Source organism: Borostomias antarcticus (genome assembly GCF_949987555.1).
Source record: "Borostomias antarcticus genome assembly, chromosome: 3".
NCBI lineage: Eukaryota > Metazoa > Chordata > Actinopteri > Stomiiformes > Stomiidae > Borostomias > Borostomias antarcticus.
In genome coordinates, this window is record NC_140236.1 from 3,731,219 (window position 1) to 3,748,541 (window position 17,323).

The following is a 17,323-nucleotide window of genomic DNA, read 5'->3' on the forward strand; positions in this document are numbered from 1 at the left end:
ATGGGGTTGTTCAAGTAGAAGCAGAAGAACTTCAAAGTTAATTGAAAGGGAAGTTAATTTCTCCTGCATCCTGTAAATCTATCTAGGTGACCATTTGACCCTATTTTAAGAGTTTACGTTAAGGAACCTAATAATTGTATGTTGAAAGCAATTTGCACAAATATTGGTCATTAGAAATGTGTAAGATTATCTTTGGCTGATGTCGATGCATTCCGTGCAAACCTGATATAGTAGTTTTACACTGTGATTATCCCCATTATCATACTGGAATGATAATTACCTATAGGAATCCAGTACAAGACCATGAATGGTATTGTATTGAAAAAAAAAAAAAAAAGGGGGTGGCTTCAATTTCTGTGTAGCAAGGAGGAAATCTTAAACTGTATATTCTGGAAGAAATTGAATTTAATCTGGGATGTAATTATGGTTACCTGATCGTCTAAACAAAGTTTCATTTCGAAATAAAATTATTTCTCGTCCGCAATAACGCAGTCATGTTTATTCTAGTAGTTCAGCTCCTGGCCGGTGGTCGCGCGCTCACATCCTCGTGACGCATGGAACCGCGAAGAGAACAGGATGTGATTGGTTGACTCGTGACCCATGACCCCAACAGGGACAAAAAACGTGTTGAATCTTCCGGCGTTACAAAATAGCGCGGAGCAAATTTCAGGTTTGTTAAAAATGTTGACATGGGAAGGAATCAAGATTGAAAAAGATAATCCGGCGCGGATTTATAGTGACAGTATTAAGTGCAATTGTAATTTGATCCAAGCTATAAATGTAGTAGTGGGGGGATCACCAGTAGCCTACGTTTCTCTGTCTTTGTTGCCAAATGATGCTAGCATGCTAACGTTAGCTAGCTAGCTAAAATAACACAAGTATGTTCTCGACCCCGGCCTTGCAAGATAAACATAGCTAACGTTAGTTATACACAATAACTTGGCTATAGCCTGTAAGATTGAGTTTACACCCAAATCACCAACGTGACTAGCTAGCACTACATACTAGTTCTAGATATCAAGCATGCTCAGGCTAGATATCCAACAGGGTCTCGTCACATTTGCAGGGACAGTTACAGTGTGTAGTAAAACTGGTATCAGAAAGTTAATTTGTTAAAATTAGCTAGCGTTAGTTTAGTTAGCTTGCTTCTGGCTAGACTGATATTGACTGGTTCTTAGCAATGCTGAGCTGATTCTACGAGTCAAACCTTGAGTCACAAGTTGACTTTACAGCGATATTTACTCTCCACTTACGCCTAAAGGTTATCCCACCACCATTTTTGGATTGGTCTCTTGTGTTTATTTTTCTACCAGTGAGAGTGTGACGTTACTACTATGGATAAGATACGAGGCACTCCTCAGGTAACGCTAAACATTATAGGCTTTGAATTTAACCCTCTTCCTCCTACAATCTCCTGTAAAATAAACTGTTTTTCGGCATCGCACCTCCTGTACACTTGTACACCCATTGAATCCCTCCACCCCAAGGTGCCTCAAGTGTCATGTGTTCATCTGTGTTGCACACAGTGCAGTTTTGCAGTCCAAGCAACTCCAAGCAATACGTACATTAGTCTACATTATATGCACATTAGTCTACATTTTTTGGCTTGTCAGTACTCTTGCAGTTGTGTCCCCTCTTGTCAGCCTAAAGCAGCGGGTCTCTTTTCCCCCCCTCTGTGTTGCAGGTGGTGGTGGTGAGTGGGTGCTGATGGGGGACGAAAAGGAGACCTGGAAAGTGAAAACACTCGACGAGATTCTCCAAGAGAAGAAACGCAGAAGGGAGCTGGAGGAGAGGACTGAGCCCAAGTGCCAGAAAAATGTAAACTCTCATGTCAGGGAGCCCACATTTAAAGATGGGTTGAAATTGCCCCAGGGCATTGAAATGATGTCGATCTTAGGTCAGTTGGGTTTTATGTGATATGAAGACTTGACTATAAGTCTAGAGGCGACAGGGCTTTTGCGGCGGCTGCCCCCAGGCTATGGAACAACCTGCCCCTTCATATTAGATCCTCCCAGACCCTTGAGTTTTTTTTAAATACTCCCTAAAAAAACTCTTTCTCCCTGCCGTTTTAACCAGTCTGCTCAAGCCTTGTTCACGTTCAATGTCTGTATTGTTTTCTGTAATTTCCTTCTTTTGATGATAAATGTTTTTACCTAGGACCCACCTTTTATACAGCACTTCGGTCAACTGTTGTCGTTGTAAACGTGTTCTATAAATACATTTTGATTTGATTTGACTAACTCCTCCGTCTTGATTGCTCCTCTCTCTCTCTCTCTTTGTGTCGTCCAGTTCGCCCCGTGCCCTGTTGCACAGACGGATGACCGGGAAGCCAAACGGAACACTCCGGAGGAAGGAGAACTACGGGATCACAGAATGGAAATAACAATTCGGAATTCCCCGTACATACGGGAAGACTCTACAGAAGACAGGTACTGGGATGTGGGGGGGGAAGTGGGATGTGGGGGGGGAAGTGGGATGTGGGGGGGGAAGTGGAGAACTCGCCTTTGAACTCAGCATCACCTGATTCTTGTCTAGGAAACATTTCTCACTCTCTGCTTGAGAATGTTACTCCCGTTTTGCTGCTGCCGTGCCGGACTCTGATGTGTGTTCTATATTCCCCGGGGTCCATACAGTCTCCTTTTCACAAATTCCAGGGGAGAAGAGGACGAATCGCTCGCCATCAAGCCTCCGCAGCAGATGGCCAGGAAAGACAAATCTCACCACAGAAAGGAAGAGAAGAGGAAGGACAAACGGCGCCATCGCAGCCACTCCGCAGAAGGAGGTACGTTGCGATCGCGGCTTGGCTCACCCGCGTGTATGATGATGACGAGAGACGGAATTGTGTGGAGATGCGAGCGTCCGGCGCTGCGTGCGGGCGTGTCCCCTGATGTCTTGCGTGTGTTTTGTCCAGCGGGGAAGCACGTGCGTCCCAAGGAGAAGGAGAAGGAGCGGGAGAGCGAGCGGAGGAAGCGCCAGTGGGAGGAGCAGGACAAGGCCTATAGAGACTGGGACCGGCAGAAGCGTCGCGAGCAGGCCAGAGCGCACTCACGCAGAGAGAGGTGACCCCTGGCCCATGGAAACACACACTCACTCACTCACTCACTCTCTCACACGCACACACGCACGCACTCTCACACACACTCTCACTCACTCACTCACTCACTCACTCACTCACTCACTCACTCACTCACTCACACACACACACTCACTCACTCACATACACACACACACACTCACTCACTCACTCACACACACACACTAACACACACACACACTCACTCACTCACTCACTCACTCACTCACTCACTCACTCACACACACTCACTCACTCACTCACTCACATACACACACATTCACTCACTCACTCACTCACTCACTCACTCACTCACTCACTCACTCACTCACTCACTCACTCACTTACTCACACACACACACACTCACTCACTCACTCACTCACTCACTCACACACACACTAACACACACTCACACACACACTCACTCACTCACTCACTCACTCACACACACACACACACTCACTCACTCACTCACTCACTCACTCACTCACTCTCACACACACTCTCACACACACTCTCACACACACTCTCACACACTCACACACACACACTCAGTCTCAGAGTGAGTCACTGACTGCGAAAACGTTAGCCAATTCTCAGCAGAGTTGGTATTATTGTCGCATGCTAATTACCTATTGCGCATGCACATGGTTTTGTTTACATAATGATCAAGTGTAAATATTGCGATAGTAAAAAAAGAAAATGTGGATACTTTTTAACCAGGACTCAGTTTGATGGATTAAACCATTAATGTACTGCTAATGGAAACTGTTAGACCTGTAATACTGCTGTACCAGCTGCTATAACAAAACCAAAAAGTATCGGTTTTGGCTAATAGATGATTGGCGATCGGTATCGACGGCAAAAAAAAAAAAAACATTATCGGGGCATCCCCTAAAATATAGTCAAGATCATTTTATGAATGTTTGATGAACCTTAAACTGTGCATTTTTAATGTTGTGTTAATTAATAATGTATCTTAATATGTGACCTGTGATGTTCCGCACTGACATTAGAAGGTGACTCCCAAGAGTGTGGCTATTTTGCTAAAGCGTATTAGTGTATGAAAGTATGAAAGAAACCTTAAAGCAAACGGGGGGGAAAGTGTGACCATTGAGAGAAGAAGCTTATGTGCACTTTTTCCAGAATGCGTACACTGCCTCATAGTTTAGTTGATCACTTTCACCATCTTGACGGTCATATTATTGCCACACTCTTGGTGGCCATCTTGTTAATTCTGCGGTAAAAGAGAGAGAGAGAGGGGAGGCTAGCCCTGGCTAACAAATAACTTGCTCACCAAGCTAACTGTTAGCATCGGGCCCCCCTTCCCTCTCCCTTTCTCTCATGGCTGTCTCTGTTAACTCCTCCTCTGCCCTAGCAGACATTAATGGTGTGGGGTGGGTGGCTTTTGGGTTTTTGGAGAGCCCCTGACAGGATTCCCCCGTCTTCCCCGGACTACAGGGACAGGCTGGAGCAGCTCGAGCGCCAGCGCGAGCGCGACAGGAAGCTGCGCGAGCTGCAGCAGAAGGAGCAGCGCGACCTGAAGGAGAGGGAGCGGCGGGCCGAGGAGCGCCGCAAGGAGCGCGAGTCGCGCCGAGAAGGTTCGACCTCGTCTCGTTTACGACGTCTATGACCGTTACTTGTATCGTCTAGCGTCTCGGCGACGTCCCAGCCAATCCCCGAGGGGCGCGGTGCCGGTGAGGAAGGCTAAATGTGTTGTTGTCTCTCCGATAGCGCCGCCCCACCACCGCGGGCTGCCTGAGGAGTACGACGACAAGCCCAAACAGAGTCACCGGAGCCGCAGCCCCAACCCCAACCCCAACCGGGCCCCCCGCGACCGAGCGGAGCACAGCGAGCCACGCAGGACCAGCGGTAAGTCTCCGTCCAATCAGCACACAGAGCCCTCAGGGCTGGCATGTGTGTTGTTTTTGTCCGGGGGTCGGGAGGAGAACAGAAGACGGGTTTCCGTCGCAAAACAGACGGACGACTTATTTTGGAAAATGACCCCCCTGACACGAGCGAGGTCATCCTAAATTGAGTCCAGCGCCCGTCTGTTGTCACCCGTCAGCCGTGAAGGAAGAGAAGCCCGAGGACCTGAAGGACCCGCTCGCTGACCTCCAGGACATCAGCGACAGCGAGAGGAAGACCAGCACAGGGGACTCCTCCGTGGGTAAGAACAACACCGCCATTATTAAAGTTACCAGATAATATACAGTGACTCACATTGAACATATCTTAAAGGGGCCCTACGTCCTAGTGACGTAGAGTGACACGGGAGATTGGAATGGCTTCCTGGGACTGACTTTTTTCTAATGTTTTCATTTTTGCTGACCACAACAAAACTGGGTTGTTTCACTTCATACTTTGTGTGTTAGTAGGCCCATCAGAGACTCAAATGTACACGCAAAATGAAAAAGTTAGTTTTGCAAACATGGACCCCTTTAATATTTCGTGTTTCTTTATATAGTTGCGTACACCTCATCCGCGTGAGTTATTCGAGGGTGTTAAGAGGATTTGTCCCGACCGTAGGCTCAGGGTCCGGCTCCGACGACGGAGAGGAGGAGGAGGACGACGACGAGTCGAGCAGCCCGAGCGAGGGGGAGGAGGAGTCCGCCTCTGGCTCCGGAGGATCTGACCAGAGCGCCGGTAGGAAAAAAAAAAAACCCCGCCCCGCGTTTTCCCTCCCGCCCCCGCGGCTGCTGCTCTCTCTCCCCGACCGTCACGCTGACTCGGCGTCTCTCGTTTCAGACGAGGCGACCGGGGAGGAGCCGTCGGAGGAGGAGGAGGAGTTCGAAGAGGAGAGGGAAAACGGCAACCACATCCCGCCAGGTAGGCGTCTCGCGCCGCCTTCCGGCCTTTTGCCGCCAGGACCCGAGCGGCGCTCCCCGGGGTTCTGGAACGGCGTTCCCGATCAACGGCCTCTCGTCCCCTCAGTGCCGGAGTCACGCTTCGAACACGACGACACGGAGGAGAGCGGCGAGGAGATGGACGACGACGACGAGGAGGAGGAGGCGGCGGAGGGAGACGTCACCCCCCAGTCCCAGACCCACTCCCGCTCGGCCACGCCCGAGGACAACTACATCCCCGACTCGCCCCCCATCTCTCCTGTGGAGCTGAAGAAGGAGCTGCCCAAGTATCTGCCTGCTCTACAGGTATATCTGTCAGCACACATGTTCTCTCTCTCTCTCGCTCTCTCTCTCTCGCTCTCTCTCTCTCTCGCTCTCTCTCTCTCTCTCCGTCTCTCTCTTTCTCTCTCTCTCACTCTCACTCACACTCCCCCCCTCTCTCACTCTCCCACTCACTCCCTCTCTCTCTCTCTCTCTCTCTCTCTCTCGCACTCACTCACTCACTCCCCCCCCTCACTCACTCACTCACTCACTCACTCACTCACTCACTCACTCACTCACTCACTCACTCACTCACTCACTCACTCACTCACACTCTCACTCACACTCTCACCCCCTCTCTCTCTCGCTCTCTCTCTCTCTCGCTCTCTCTCTCACTCACTCACTCACTCACTCACTCACTCACTCACTCACTCACTCTCTCTCTCTCCCCCCCTCTCTCTCTCTCTCCCCCTCTCTCTCTCTCTCTCTCTCTCTCTCTCTCTCTCATGTTGACAACATAATACAGCCTCCAAATGTCTGGAATGACACTGAATCGTGTTGATTTCATCAGGGCTGTCGGAGCGTTGAGGAGTTCCAGTGTCTAAACAGGATTGAGGAGGGGACCTACGGCGTGGTGTACAGAGCCAAGGATAAGAAGACAGGTGTGTAGAGGCTTCCACCGGGTACATTTCCTGTACATTTCCAGTCCTGTTTTATCGACCCAACTCAAACATGATCGTTACAGACGAGATCGTGGCCTTGAAACGACTGAAGATGGAGAAGGAGAAAGAGGGCTTCCCCATCACCTCCCTGAGAGAGATCAACACCATCCTGAAGGCACAGCACCCAAACATCGTCACCGTCAGGGTGAGTCGTTATGTGACTATTCACTCGGGAGAACATCCCTCTCATAGTCCACTAGCTAAACTCATCCCATCTCTTTTTCTGCCATAATAGGAAATAGTCGTTGGAAGCAACATGGACAAGATCTACATCGTGATGAATTACGTGGAGCACGACCTGAAGAGCTTGATGGAGACGATGAAGCAACCCTTCCTTCCCGGTAAGACCCTTCCTCCCTGATAAGACCCTTCCTCCCCTATAAGACCCTTCCTCCCCGATAAGACCCTTCCTCCCTGATAAGACCCTTCCTCCCCTATAAGACCCTTCCTCCCCGATAAGACCCTTCCTCCCTGATAAGACCCTTCCTCCCCTATAAGACCCTTCCTCCCTGATAAGTCCCTTCCTCCCCGATAAGACCCTTCCTCCCCGATAAGACCCTTCCTCCCTGATAAGACCCTTCCTCCCTGATAAGACCCTCCCTGATAAGACCCTTCCTCCCCTATAAGACCCTTCCTCCCCGATAAGACCCTTCCTCCCCGGTAAGACCCTTCCTCCCTGATAAGACCCTTCCTCCCTGATAAGACCCTTCCTCCCCGATAAGACCCTCCCTGATAAGACCCTTCCTCCCCGATAAGACCCTTCATCCCCTATAAGACCCTTCCTCCCTGATAAGACCCTTCCTCCCCTATAAGACCCTTCCTCCCCGGTAAGACCCTTCCTCCCTGATAAGACCCTTCCTCCCCGATAAGACCCTTCCTCCCTGATAAGACCCTTCCTCCCTGATAAGACCCTTCCTCCCTGATAAGACCCTTCCTCCCTGATAAGACCCTTCCTCCCCTATAAGACCCTTCCTCCCTGATAAGACCCTTCCTCCCCGATAAGACCCTTCCTCCCTGATAAGACCCTTCCTCCCTGATAAGACCCTTCCTCCCCGGTAAGTCCCTTCCTCCCCGGTAAGACCCTTCCTCCCCGATAAGACCCTTCCTTCCCGGTAAGACCCTTCCTCCCCGGTAAGACCCTTCCTCCCCGATAAGACCCTTCCTCCCCGATAAGACCCTTCCTCCCCGATAAGACCCTTCCTCACCTAGAAGACCCTTCCTCCCCAGTAAGACCCTTCCTCCCTGATAAGACCCTTCCTCCCCGGTAAGTCCCTTCCTCCCCGGTAAGACCCTTCCTCCCCGATAAGACCCTTCCTCCCTGGTAAGACCCTTCCTCCCTGATAAGACCCTTCCTCCCTGGTAAGACCCTTCCTCCCTGATAAGACCCTTCCTCCCTGATAAGACCCTTCCTCCCCTATAAGACCCTTCCTCCCCAGTAAGACCCTTCCTCCCCGATAAGACCCTTCCTCCCCTATAAGACCCTTCCTCCCTGATAAGACCCTTCCTCCCCTATAAGACCCTTCCTCCCTGGTAAGACCCTTCCTCCCTGATAAGACCCTTCCTCCCTGATAAGACCCTTCCTCCCTGATAAGACCCTTCCTCCCCTATAAGACCCTTCCTCCCCTATAAGACCCTTCCTCCCTGATAAGACCCTTCCTCCCCGGTAAGACCCTTCCTCCCCGGTAAGACCCTTCCTCCCCGATAAGACCCTTCCTCCCCGATAAGACCCTTCCTCCCTGATAAGACCCTTCCTCCCCTATAAGACCCTTCCTCCCTGGTAAGACCCTTCCTCCCTGATAAGACCCTTCCTCCCTGATAAGACCCTTCCTCCCTGATAAGACCCTTCCTCCCCTATAAGACCCTTCCTCCCCTATAAGACCCTTCCTCCCTGATAAGACCCTTCCTCCCCGGTAAGACCCTTCCTCCCCGGTAAGACCCTTCCTCCCCGGTAAGACCCTTCCTCCCCGATAAGGCCCCTACTCCCTGATAAGACCCTTCCTCCCTGATAAGACCCTTCTCCTCCCTGATAAGACCCTTCCTCCCTGATAAGACCCTTCCTCCCCGATAAGACCATTCCTCCCCTATAAGACCCTTCCTCCTTGATAAGACCCTTCCTCCCTGATAAGACCCTTCCTCCCCTATAAGACCCTTCCTCCCCGATAAGACCCTTCCTCCCTGATAAGACCCTTCCTCCCTGATAAGACCCTTCCTCCCTGATAAGACCCTTCCTCCCTGATAAGACCCTTCCTCCCCTATAAGACCCTTCCTCCCTGATAAGTCCCTTCCTCCCCGATAAGACCCTTCCTCCCCGATAAGACCCTTCCTCCCTGATAAGACCCTCCCTGATAAGACCCTTCCTCCCCTATAAGACCCTTCCTCCCCGATAAGACCCTTCCTCCCCGGTAAGACCCTTCCTCCCTGATAAGACCCTTCCTCCCTGATAAGACCCTTCCTCCCCGATAAGACCCTCCCTGATAAGACCCTTCCTCCCCGATAAGACCCTTCATCCCCTATAAGACCCTTCCTCCCTGATAAGACCCTTCCTCCCCTATAAGACCCTTCCTCCCCGGTAAGACCCTTCCTCCCCGATAAGACCCTTCCTCCCCGATAAGACCCTTCCTCCCTGATAAGACCCTCCCTGATAAGACCCTTCCTCCCTGATAAGACCCTTCCTCCCTGATAAGACCCTTCCTCCCCGATAAGACCCTTCCTCCCTGATAAGACCCTTCCTCCCCGATAAGACCCTTCCTCCCTGATAAGACCCTTCCTCCCTGATAAGACCCTTCCTCCCCGGTAAGTCCCTTCCTCCCCGGTAAGACCCTTCCTCCCTGATAAGACCCTTCCTTCCCGGTAAGACCCTTCCTCCCCGGTAAGACCCTTCCTCCCCGATAAGACCCTTCCTCCCCGATAAGACCCTTCCTCCCTGATAAGACCCTTCCTCACCTAGAAGACCCTTCCTCCCCAGTAAGACCCTTCCTCCCTGATAAGACCCTTCCTCCCCGGTAAGTCCCTTCCTCCCCGGTAAGACCCTTCCTCCCTGATAAGACCCTTCCTCCCTGGTAAGACCCTTCCTCCCTGATAAGACCCTTCCTCCCTGGTAAGACCCTTCCTCCCTGATAAGACCCTTCCTCCCTGATAAGACCCTTCCTCCCCTATAAGACCCTTCCTCCCCAGTAAGACCCTTCCTCCCCGATAAGACCCTTCCTCCCCTATAAGACCCTTCCTCCCTGATAAGACCCTTCCTCCCCTATAAGACCCTTCCTCCCTGGTAAGACCCTTCCTCCCTGATAAGACCCTTCCTCCCTGATAAGACCCTTCCTCCCTGATAAGACCCTTCCTCCCCTATAAGACCCTTCCTCCCCTATAAGACCCTTCCTCCCTGATAAGACCCTTCCTCCCCGGTAAGACCCTTCCTCCCCGGTAAGACCCTTCCTCCCCGGTAAGACCCTTCCTCCCCGGTAAGACCCTTCCTCCCTGATAAGACCCTTCCTCCCTGATAAGACCCTTCCTCCCTGATAAGACCCTTCCTCCCCTATAAGACCCTTCCTCCCTGGTAAGACCCTTCCTCCCTGATAAGACCCTTCCTCCCTGATAAGACCCTTCCTCCCTGATAAGACCCTTCCTCCCCTATAAGACCCTTCCTCCCCTATAAGACCCTTCCTCCCTGATAAGACCCTTCCTCCCCGGTAAGACCCTTCCTCCCCGGTAAGACCCTTCCTCCCCGGTAAGACCCTTCCTCCCCGGTAAGACCCTTCCTCCCCGATAAGACCCTTCCTCCCTGATAAGACCCTTCCTCCCTGATAAGACCCTTCCTCCCTGATAAGACCCTTCCTCCCTGATAAGACCCTTCCTCCCCGATAAGACCATTCCTCCCCTATAAGACCCTTCCTCCTTGATAAGACCCTTCCTCCCTGATAAGACCCTTCCTCCCCTATAAGACCCTTCCTCCCCGATAAGACCCTTCCTCCCTGATAAGACCCTTCCTCCCTGATAAGACCCTTCCTCCCTGATAAGACCCTTCCTCCCTGATAAGACCCTTCCTCCCCTATAAGACCATTCCTCCCCTATAAGACCCTTCCTCCCTGATAAGACCCTTCCTCCCCTATAAGACCCTTCCTCCCTGATAAGACCCTTCCTCCCCGGTAAGACCCTTCCTCCCCGATAAGACCCTTCCTCCCCGATAAGACCCTTCCTCCCCGATAAGACCCTTCCTCCCCGATAAGACCCTTCCTCCCTGATAAGACCCTTCCTCCCCTATAAGACCCTTCCTCCCCTATAAGACCCTTCCTCCCCGGTAAGACCCTTCCTCCCCGGTAAGACCCCTCCTCCCCGATAAGACCCTTCCTCCCCGGTAAGACCCTTCCTCCCCGGTAAGACCGGATGCGGTTTGAGTTTCTGAGGTTATGGCCACGACGCATCGCTGCATGTAATAATACTACAGCGTGCTCTGTTTCAAATAACAGACGAGTGCACCAGCGGTTTGCTGGTCTCTCTTTTGTTTTCCTAGAAAACGTAGTCATGCTCTTGCGGTAGCGGTGCGGTTTGTTGGGGTTTAGGAACGTTTCTGTGCGCGATGAGCTCGTTAAGATTATGATCTCTCTCGTGCCTCTCTCTCTTTTTCTCTCGCTCTCTCTCTTCCTCAGGTGAAGTGAAGACTCTGATGATTCAGCTGCTACGCGGCGTCCGCCATCTCCATGACAACTGGATCCTCCACCGCGACCTGAAGACGTCGAACCTGCTGCTGAGTCACAAGGGCATCCTCAAGGTACCTCGGGACTAGGGCTGGGTTTAAAAAATTCATGAATTCATGAATCCCAAAATCGATCTTTTATTTAATGAATGAATGAATAAATGAAGGAATTAATAGTTAATTAATTCATTCAATGATTCATTCATTTTTAGTGCAGAGAGAGTCTCCCCCCGCAGGCATGAATGTATTGTGCGAAAACGTCATAACGTTAACTAGCAACAGGTGCCACCGAGCTAACTTAGCTGTGTAACGTTATGGGCTAGCTAACACTGCCTTGCAAAATGGACAAATTTGGGGGGTTGGGGGCGCGCAGGGGGAACGGGTGTGTCATTGTTTTCAGTGGGGAGGCCCACATTGATGGAGTTTGGGAACCCGTGGTTTAAAGGAATGTATCACCTCAAGTTTTGTTGAGTAAATGTGTGTTTTTGCCGTTGGTAGATTGGGGACTTCGGTTTGGCCCGTGAGTACGGCTCACCCCTGAAGCCCTATACCCCCGTGGTGGTGACGCTGTGGTACCGCTCTCCAGAGCTGCTGCTGGGGGCGAAGGTGAGGCCCGGAAAGATCTGGACTGAGCCACTCCATCACAACACCCGCACCTCCAGACCGCATCCGCATGACATCATCCTAACACGCGCACACGGGGACACAACGACATCACCGGGTCAAAACACCCGCACACTGACTCAACAACCCCCAGTCTCTCAGTTCACCACGACAGCCGAAACATCTCCACAACCCATCAATAAAAATCCAGGTCAAAACACATCCACACTACATTAGGACATCTATATGATCCAGGCCCTAGACTACACCGTTGCCTTATGTGTGTCAGCGCGTACCCACATACCTAGACTAAACACCAGGGGCCGGTTGCACAAAACACCTTAAGTTTTTCCCTTAAGTATGACCCTTAAGGGTTAATTTCCCCTTAGTTAAGGGAATTTCTTAAGGGTGTTGCACAGAATCCCTTACAAGGTTTCCTTAGCTAAGGGGAAACGTTAAGGATTTTCATACAAGGGAAGAGATTTTACAGCAGTAAAATTGTAGTTTCCATGGTGACCATTGCTTTGCTTGCACGTGACCGGCTATCTGTCACAACACTACACTGGAACGTCCTGCAACGCTGCGACGAAAAATATAGACTGTCGATCAAATCTGTAATGAAATATCAGTCGCTCCTCACTAAGAGTGTCTAGTGGGTTCTCCCTGTCGCGGAAACTCTTCTTGGGATGCGATTTCCATCGTTTATGTTCATAAACGCAGCCATGTGACTTAGAAAAGGTTGGGTTAGAGGTCCCTTACGTTTTTTCCCTTATTTTGCTGTCTAAGGTCTTTTGTGCAACACCTTAACGGACTTTAAGGGACTCCTTAAGTATTAGACCGAGATGAGTAGAAAACATTAAATACTTAAGGGACATCTTAAGGAAACTATAAGGGGAATACTTAAGGGTGTTTGTGCAAGAGATTTTATTTTAAGGAAACCTAAGTCAGAACTTAAGGGAAATATTAACTTAAGGTGTTTTTTGCAACCGGCCCCTGGATCCAAGCAGGGCTGTGTGCTGTCTGGGGCAGTGCGGTCTAAGCCTGCATGTGTTTGTTCTTCTCTCCACAGGAGTACTCCACAGCTGTGGACATGTGGTCAGTGGGCTGCATTTTTGGCGAGCTGCTTACCCAGAAACCTCTTTTCCCTGGAAAATCCGAAATTGACCAAATTAACAAGATATTTAAGGTAAAAATGCCCTCATGCATCCTCCAGAAGCAGTGACATCATTTTACTGTCAAGGAAAATTACGTTCATTTTGGTCCGTATGCTGCTTGCTTTCTTGACAGCTTGAGTGCTTGTGTCAGATTACTGTTCTTAATTTCCCCATTAGGTAGTGAAGTTAATGGTCGATTATGAGACAAAGTGCATGTGACTGCTAATTGAATTTCTCAGAAACCAATCACAGCTCTTTCCCCCAGTCTAACTCAAATGTATTGTATGTTGTGATGAAGCTGCAGACGGCTGTCTTGTGAGGAAGTTGTGGACCTCAAATGTAAAATTGGCACTTCACTAAAACTATTAAGGCAAAAAAAATCTTGCCTATTACGTGCCGTTTTCCTGTCGGCTCTAAAGTTGCCGAATAACGTATGAAATGGCAGACAAAGTGAGAAACCCCCTCCCCCTCCTCCACTAACCCCACGTGTCTGTTTCGACGGGCGCGTTGACACCAGGATTTGGGGTCACCCAGCGAGAAGATCTGGCCGGGCTACAACGAGCTCCCTGCTGTGAAGAAGATGACTTTCACAGAATACCCGTACAACAACCTGCGCAAACGCTTCGGCGCGCTCCTCTCAGACCAAGGCTTCGACCTCATGAACAAGTAAGACTCCACTCTTCACTCCCCCACTCCGGCTGGATTAGAAAAACAGACTGCTAACGAATGAATACCTACGGCTAGGTTAGAGGTGAATTTATCGCACCTCTGAACAAAAAACGTATAGTTTCCGAAGTCCGCTGGGCTTAAACTGTTTTCTGAGAAACTCTAAATCACCATTTATTATGTGTTCCCCCCTCTGGTGTTCTGTACGAGTTGCTGACCCTTGATGAAATATGTGGCCTTCCCATCATGTGCTTTTATGCTTTCCAGGGCTTTTGGTTCAGCCACTGCACTTTTGGCAGGCCGACTATAAACATGACAGAGGTAGCGTCCTGGCGATTCATCAAAGAGCCCCGGCCTCTCTTCCACCCCTGTGTTAGATTTCACAGACAGGCTTGCAGTGGTTCGTCTAAACCACGAATAAAGTACGAGTAGACTGTTTGGTCAGGGGAATGAGAGAGGTTGTGGTGTTTTTGACTGTACTCTAAAGAAGCTGGCCTGTGAATGCCAATTATTATTATGGTGTTACATGTTATTTCAATTCAATTCAAACCTTTTGTTTTCACTCAAAAGGCACCGTGTCGTTGTCGTGACATACGGCCGTTGCGTAGCCAACGGGATCATCTTCCAGGTCAAGTTTGACATTATTCCAACAAAACAGAACATCATAACCGGGGGAGACATTCACCCCCAGGGCTGCTGTAGCCAGAAGGCCCTTCACCCCGCTGTGGCTGGGAGGCTTTCAAGCCCTGCTGTGCTGAGCGAAAGTCCATCCGATGTGTGTGTAGGTCAGCGGGCAGACATATCACAGGCCTGTTTGGAATATCACGCTCCTGTGTGGCTCCAGTGTTACAGGTCAAGGCCTACCATGCAGAGATAGCGGACGTAGCTGAAGCATTGTGGGTGATTTACGACCCGGCCGCTAGCGGGACCGGAGAACAAGTCGGCACCCGTTAGCGGGTTAAAGGAACGCCCGTCCGGCGTGATCCGGTCCGTCGAGTGACCCGTTCTCCCCCTTCCACCTCACCCTAGGTTCCTCACCTACTGCCCCAGCAAGAGGATCCTGTCTGACGAAGGGCTTAAGCACGAGTATTTCCGCGAGACGCCGCAGCCCATCGACCCGTCCATGTTCCCCACCTGGCCCGCCAAGAGCGAGCAGCAGCGGGTGAAGAGGAGCACCAGCCCCCAGCCCCCCGAGGGAGGCCTGGGCTACAGCCAGCTGGTGAGCAGGACGCTCCCTCTCTTACTGGGGCTGGGTATCCATTCAAGTTTCAAGAATCGATTCGATTCCGATTCACAAGGTTCAGAATCGATGATCACGGTACGATTCGATTCAATATCGATTCGGTTAGTGTTGTTGAAAGCTTAATTACATGACTGCCAAGTTATGCAACACATCAATACTAGGGCTGGGTATCGATGATGATTTCCAAAAATGAATTAATGAATGAATCATTGAATGAATGAATGAACTATTCATTCCTTCATTCATTCATTAAATAAAAGATCGATTATGGGATTCATGAATCGATTTTGAATCATTTGATTCAGAATCGATTCAGAATCGATTAATCAATTATTTTTTTTAACCCAGCCCTATCTCTTACTTCCCTTCTCTTCTTTTCCACTATCATTCTATCATATTCTAGCTTTCCGATCAGGACACTGATTGTTCTTGTTTGGTGTCCTCTCTCTCTCCAGGGTGACGATGACCTGAAAGACACCGGCTTCCACTTGACATCCAGTAACCAGGGCGCCTCGGCCGTCGGCCCGGGGTTCAGCCTCAAGTTCTGAGCTCTCGTCTGGACACCTCGGGTGCGCGAGGAGACAGACCGGCCACCTGAGAGTGGGACATGTTGGCAGGTTCTGCCAGGACCGGACTCGTCGTGGGAATGGTTTTTATCTAACGCCATAACCCTGTTAGGGGAAAGAGAACGGAACAATGGAACGGTCTAAGGCGTCCGCAAATTCCTTTTTTCTCCCCCCTCAACAATATGTATAATTTCAGACTGTCTGTAGTAGCTTGAGAATTTTCACAAACAATTTAGCTCTTGTGGGAAGACGGCTATTGTATTTTTCAACTGTCCTGTCTCTCTGAGGTTTAGCCTCCATGTTGGCTTTTTGCTCAATTTTTCTTTTTTTATGCCGTGAAAGATGACCAGATTTTAATGGGTTGGCATTTCCTGAGTGCTGGAGCTACTGTATAATAATGTACTATTGGCTCTCTCTCGATCCATCATATTGTAAGGACATTAAAGCTATGACTGTCGGTTCACAGACCGACATGGGGTCAATGTTTTTGCTAGAAATAAAGATTGAAACTTTTTTTGGCTGCCATTTCGCCTATATTTATAAACGCTGTCTGCGCTATGCAAACACACACTGCTCACTGCCAGAGAGAAGGAAAAAAAAAAAAAAGTCGAGCCCCCAAAAAAATCCAGCCTTGAACCTAGCTCAATAGTTGCTTTCCAAGAGTGATGTCATTCTTTGCACTGCATACTTTGTCTCAGTACTTTGTTCTCTCAGGGAAAAGTGCCCACAGACTTCTCTGCCTTTGTTGTTTAAGTGGCTCTGCGATTTTAGGACTAAACCAATAAATTCTTTGATTTTGAGCCGGAGAAAAATAAACAGTATAGTCTCATTCCTACGAGGCGTCTGGCTGCTTTGACTGGAACGGGCGCAGAAACGCTCACTCGCCCAGGGACCCCTTATAACCAGCAGAAATGGAAATGAATTAGTTTTATCTTTGACTCCCCTCTCATCCCTGCTGTGGAGCGTTACACCTGATGTGTTGAATAAGCGTGGAAAGAGAGCTGGTCGTGGAACCAACTGCACCATCTCTGGAGGCAGCCCATTGGCTACAATTTAAGGCTAGTAAAGCAAGCTAGACGTCTGAGGTGTTCCATATGTGGAGAAAGGCCCAAATAGTTCTTGTGACTGTAGACAATGTTGCTTCTGGCTCTAGTGCTTCTGCTTTCTCAGTTTGTGAATTATTCAAGTGGTATGCATTGAATTAGCTTTATAAGATGCCTCTTACAATGTAGCCTGCATAATTGAGATTATACCTCAATGTTTTTCCAAGTCGAGGACTACTACCTCTTGACTATAACGTGATGCGACTGAGTTTTCAGCCACGTCAGCAGTCATGGGAACAATACACGGGTTATCTGGCACATGGTCTCACGAAATAAAAAAAAAAAGAAGTACTTGTCACAGAACAAGTGTTTATTGTTCACACAAGTGAGATCACTTACAAAACATAACAAGAAACAACTGTCAGGGGATTTTTAAGAAATAGAAAATACATCCA

At 49.8% G+C, this 17,323-nt stretch overlaps 1 protein-coding gene across 8 annotated transcripts; it reads left to right on the plus strand.

Annotated features, from left to right (window-relative positions):
* The first annotated feature begins 629 nt into the window (after positions 1–629).
* On the plus strand, positions 630–16,321 carry cdk11b (cyclin dependent kinase 11B). 8 transcript variants are annotated; one of them, XM_084461696.1, is made up of 21 exons: positions 644–670; positions 1,314–1,361; positions 1,685–1,818; positions 2,290–2,429; positions 2,634–2,782; positions 2,912–3,059; positions 4,497–4,675; positions 4,809–4,946; positions 5,143–5,244; positions 5,604–5,720; positions 5,823–5,903; positions 6,009–6,226; positions 6,753–6,843; positions 6,927–7,048; positions 7,139–7,244; positions 11,547–11,668; positions 12,092–12,199; positions 13,266–13,382; positions 13,868–14,016; positions 15,046–15,235; positions 15,715–16,321. In XM_084461696.1, exons 3-21 carry the CDS (start codon positions 1,708–1,710, stop codon positions 15,805–15,807), a joined length of 2,481 nt encoding a protein of 826 aa, XP_084317822.1. In that variant the 5' UTR covers positions 644–670; positions 1,314–1,361; positions 1,685–1,707; the 3' UTR covers positions 15,808–16,321. The 8 variants fall into 8 exon arrangements, with proteins under 8 accessions (XP_084317818.1, XP_084317822.1, XP_084317824.1 ...); XM_084461698.1 differs by having other exon boundaries at positions 2,655–2,782; XM_084461697.1 differs by having other exon boundaries at positions 2,655–2,782; positions 4,536–4,675.
* Positions 16,322–17,323: the final 1,002 nt, after the last annotated feature.

Coding starts and splice junctions, on each gene's coding strand:
- cdk11b (XM_084461692.1), top strand. CDS start 1,708: ATGGGGGACGAAAAGGAGACCTGGAAAGTGAAAACACTCGACGAGATT. Junction 1,819..2,289: donor AGCCCAAGTGCCAGAAAAAT/GTAAACTCTCAT, acceptor TGTGTCGTCCAG/TTCGCCCCGTGCCCTGTTGC. Junction 6,227..6,752: donor AGTATCTGCCTGCTCTACAG/GTATATCTGTCA, acceptor TGATTTCATCAG/GGCTGTCGGAGCGTTGAGGA.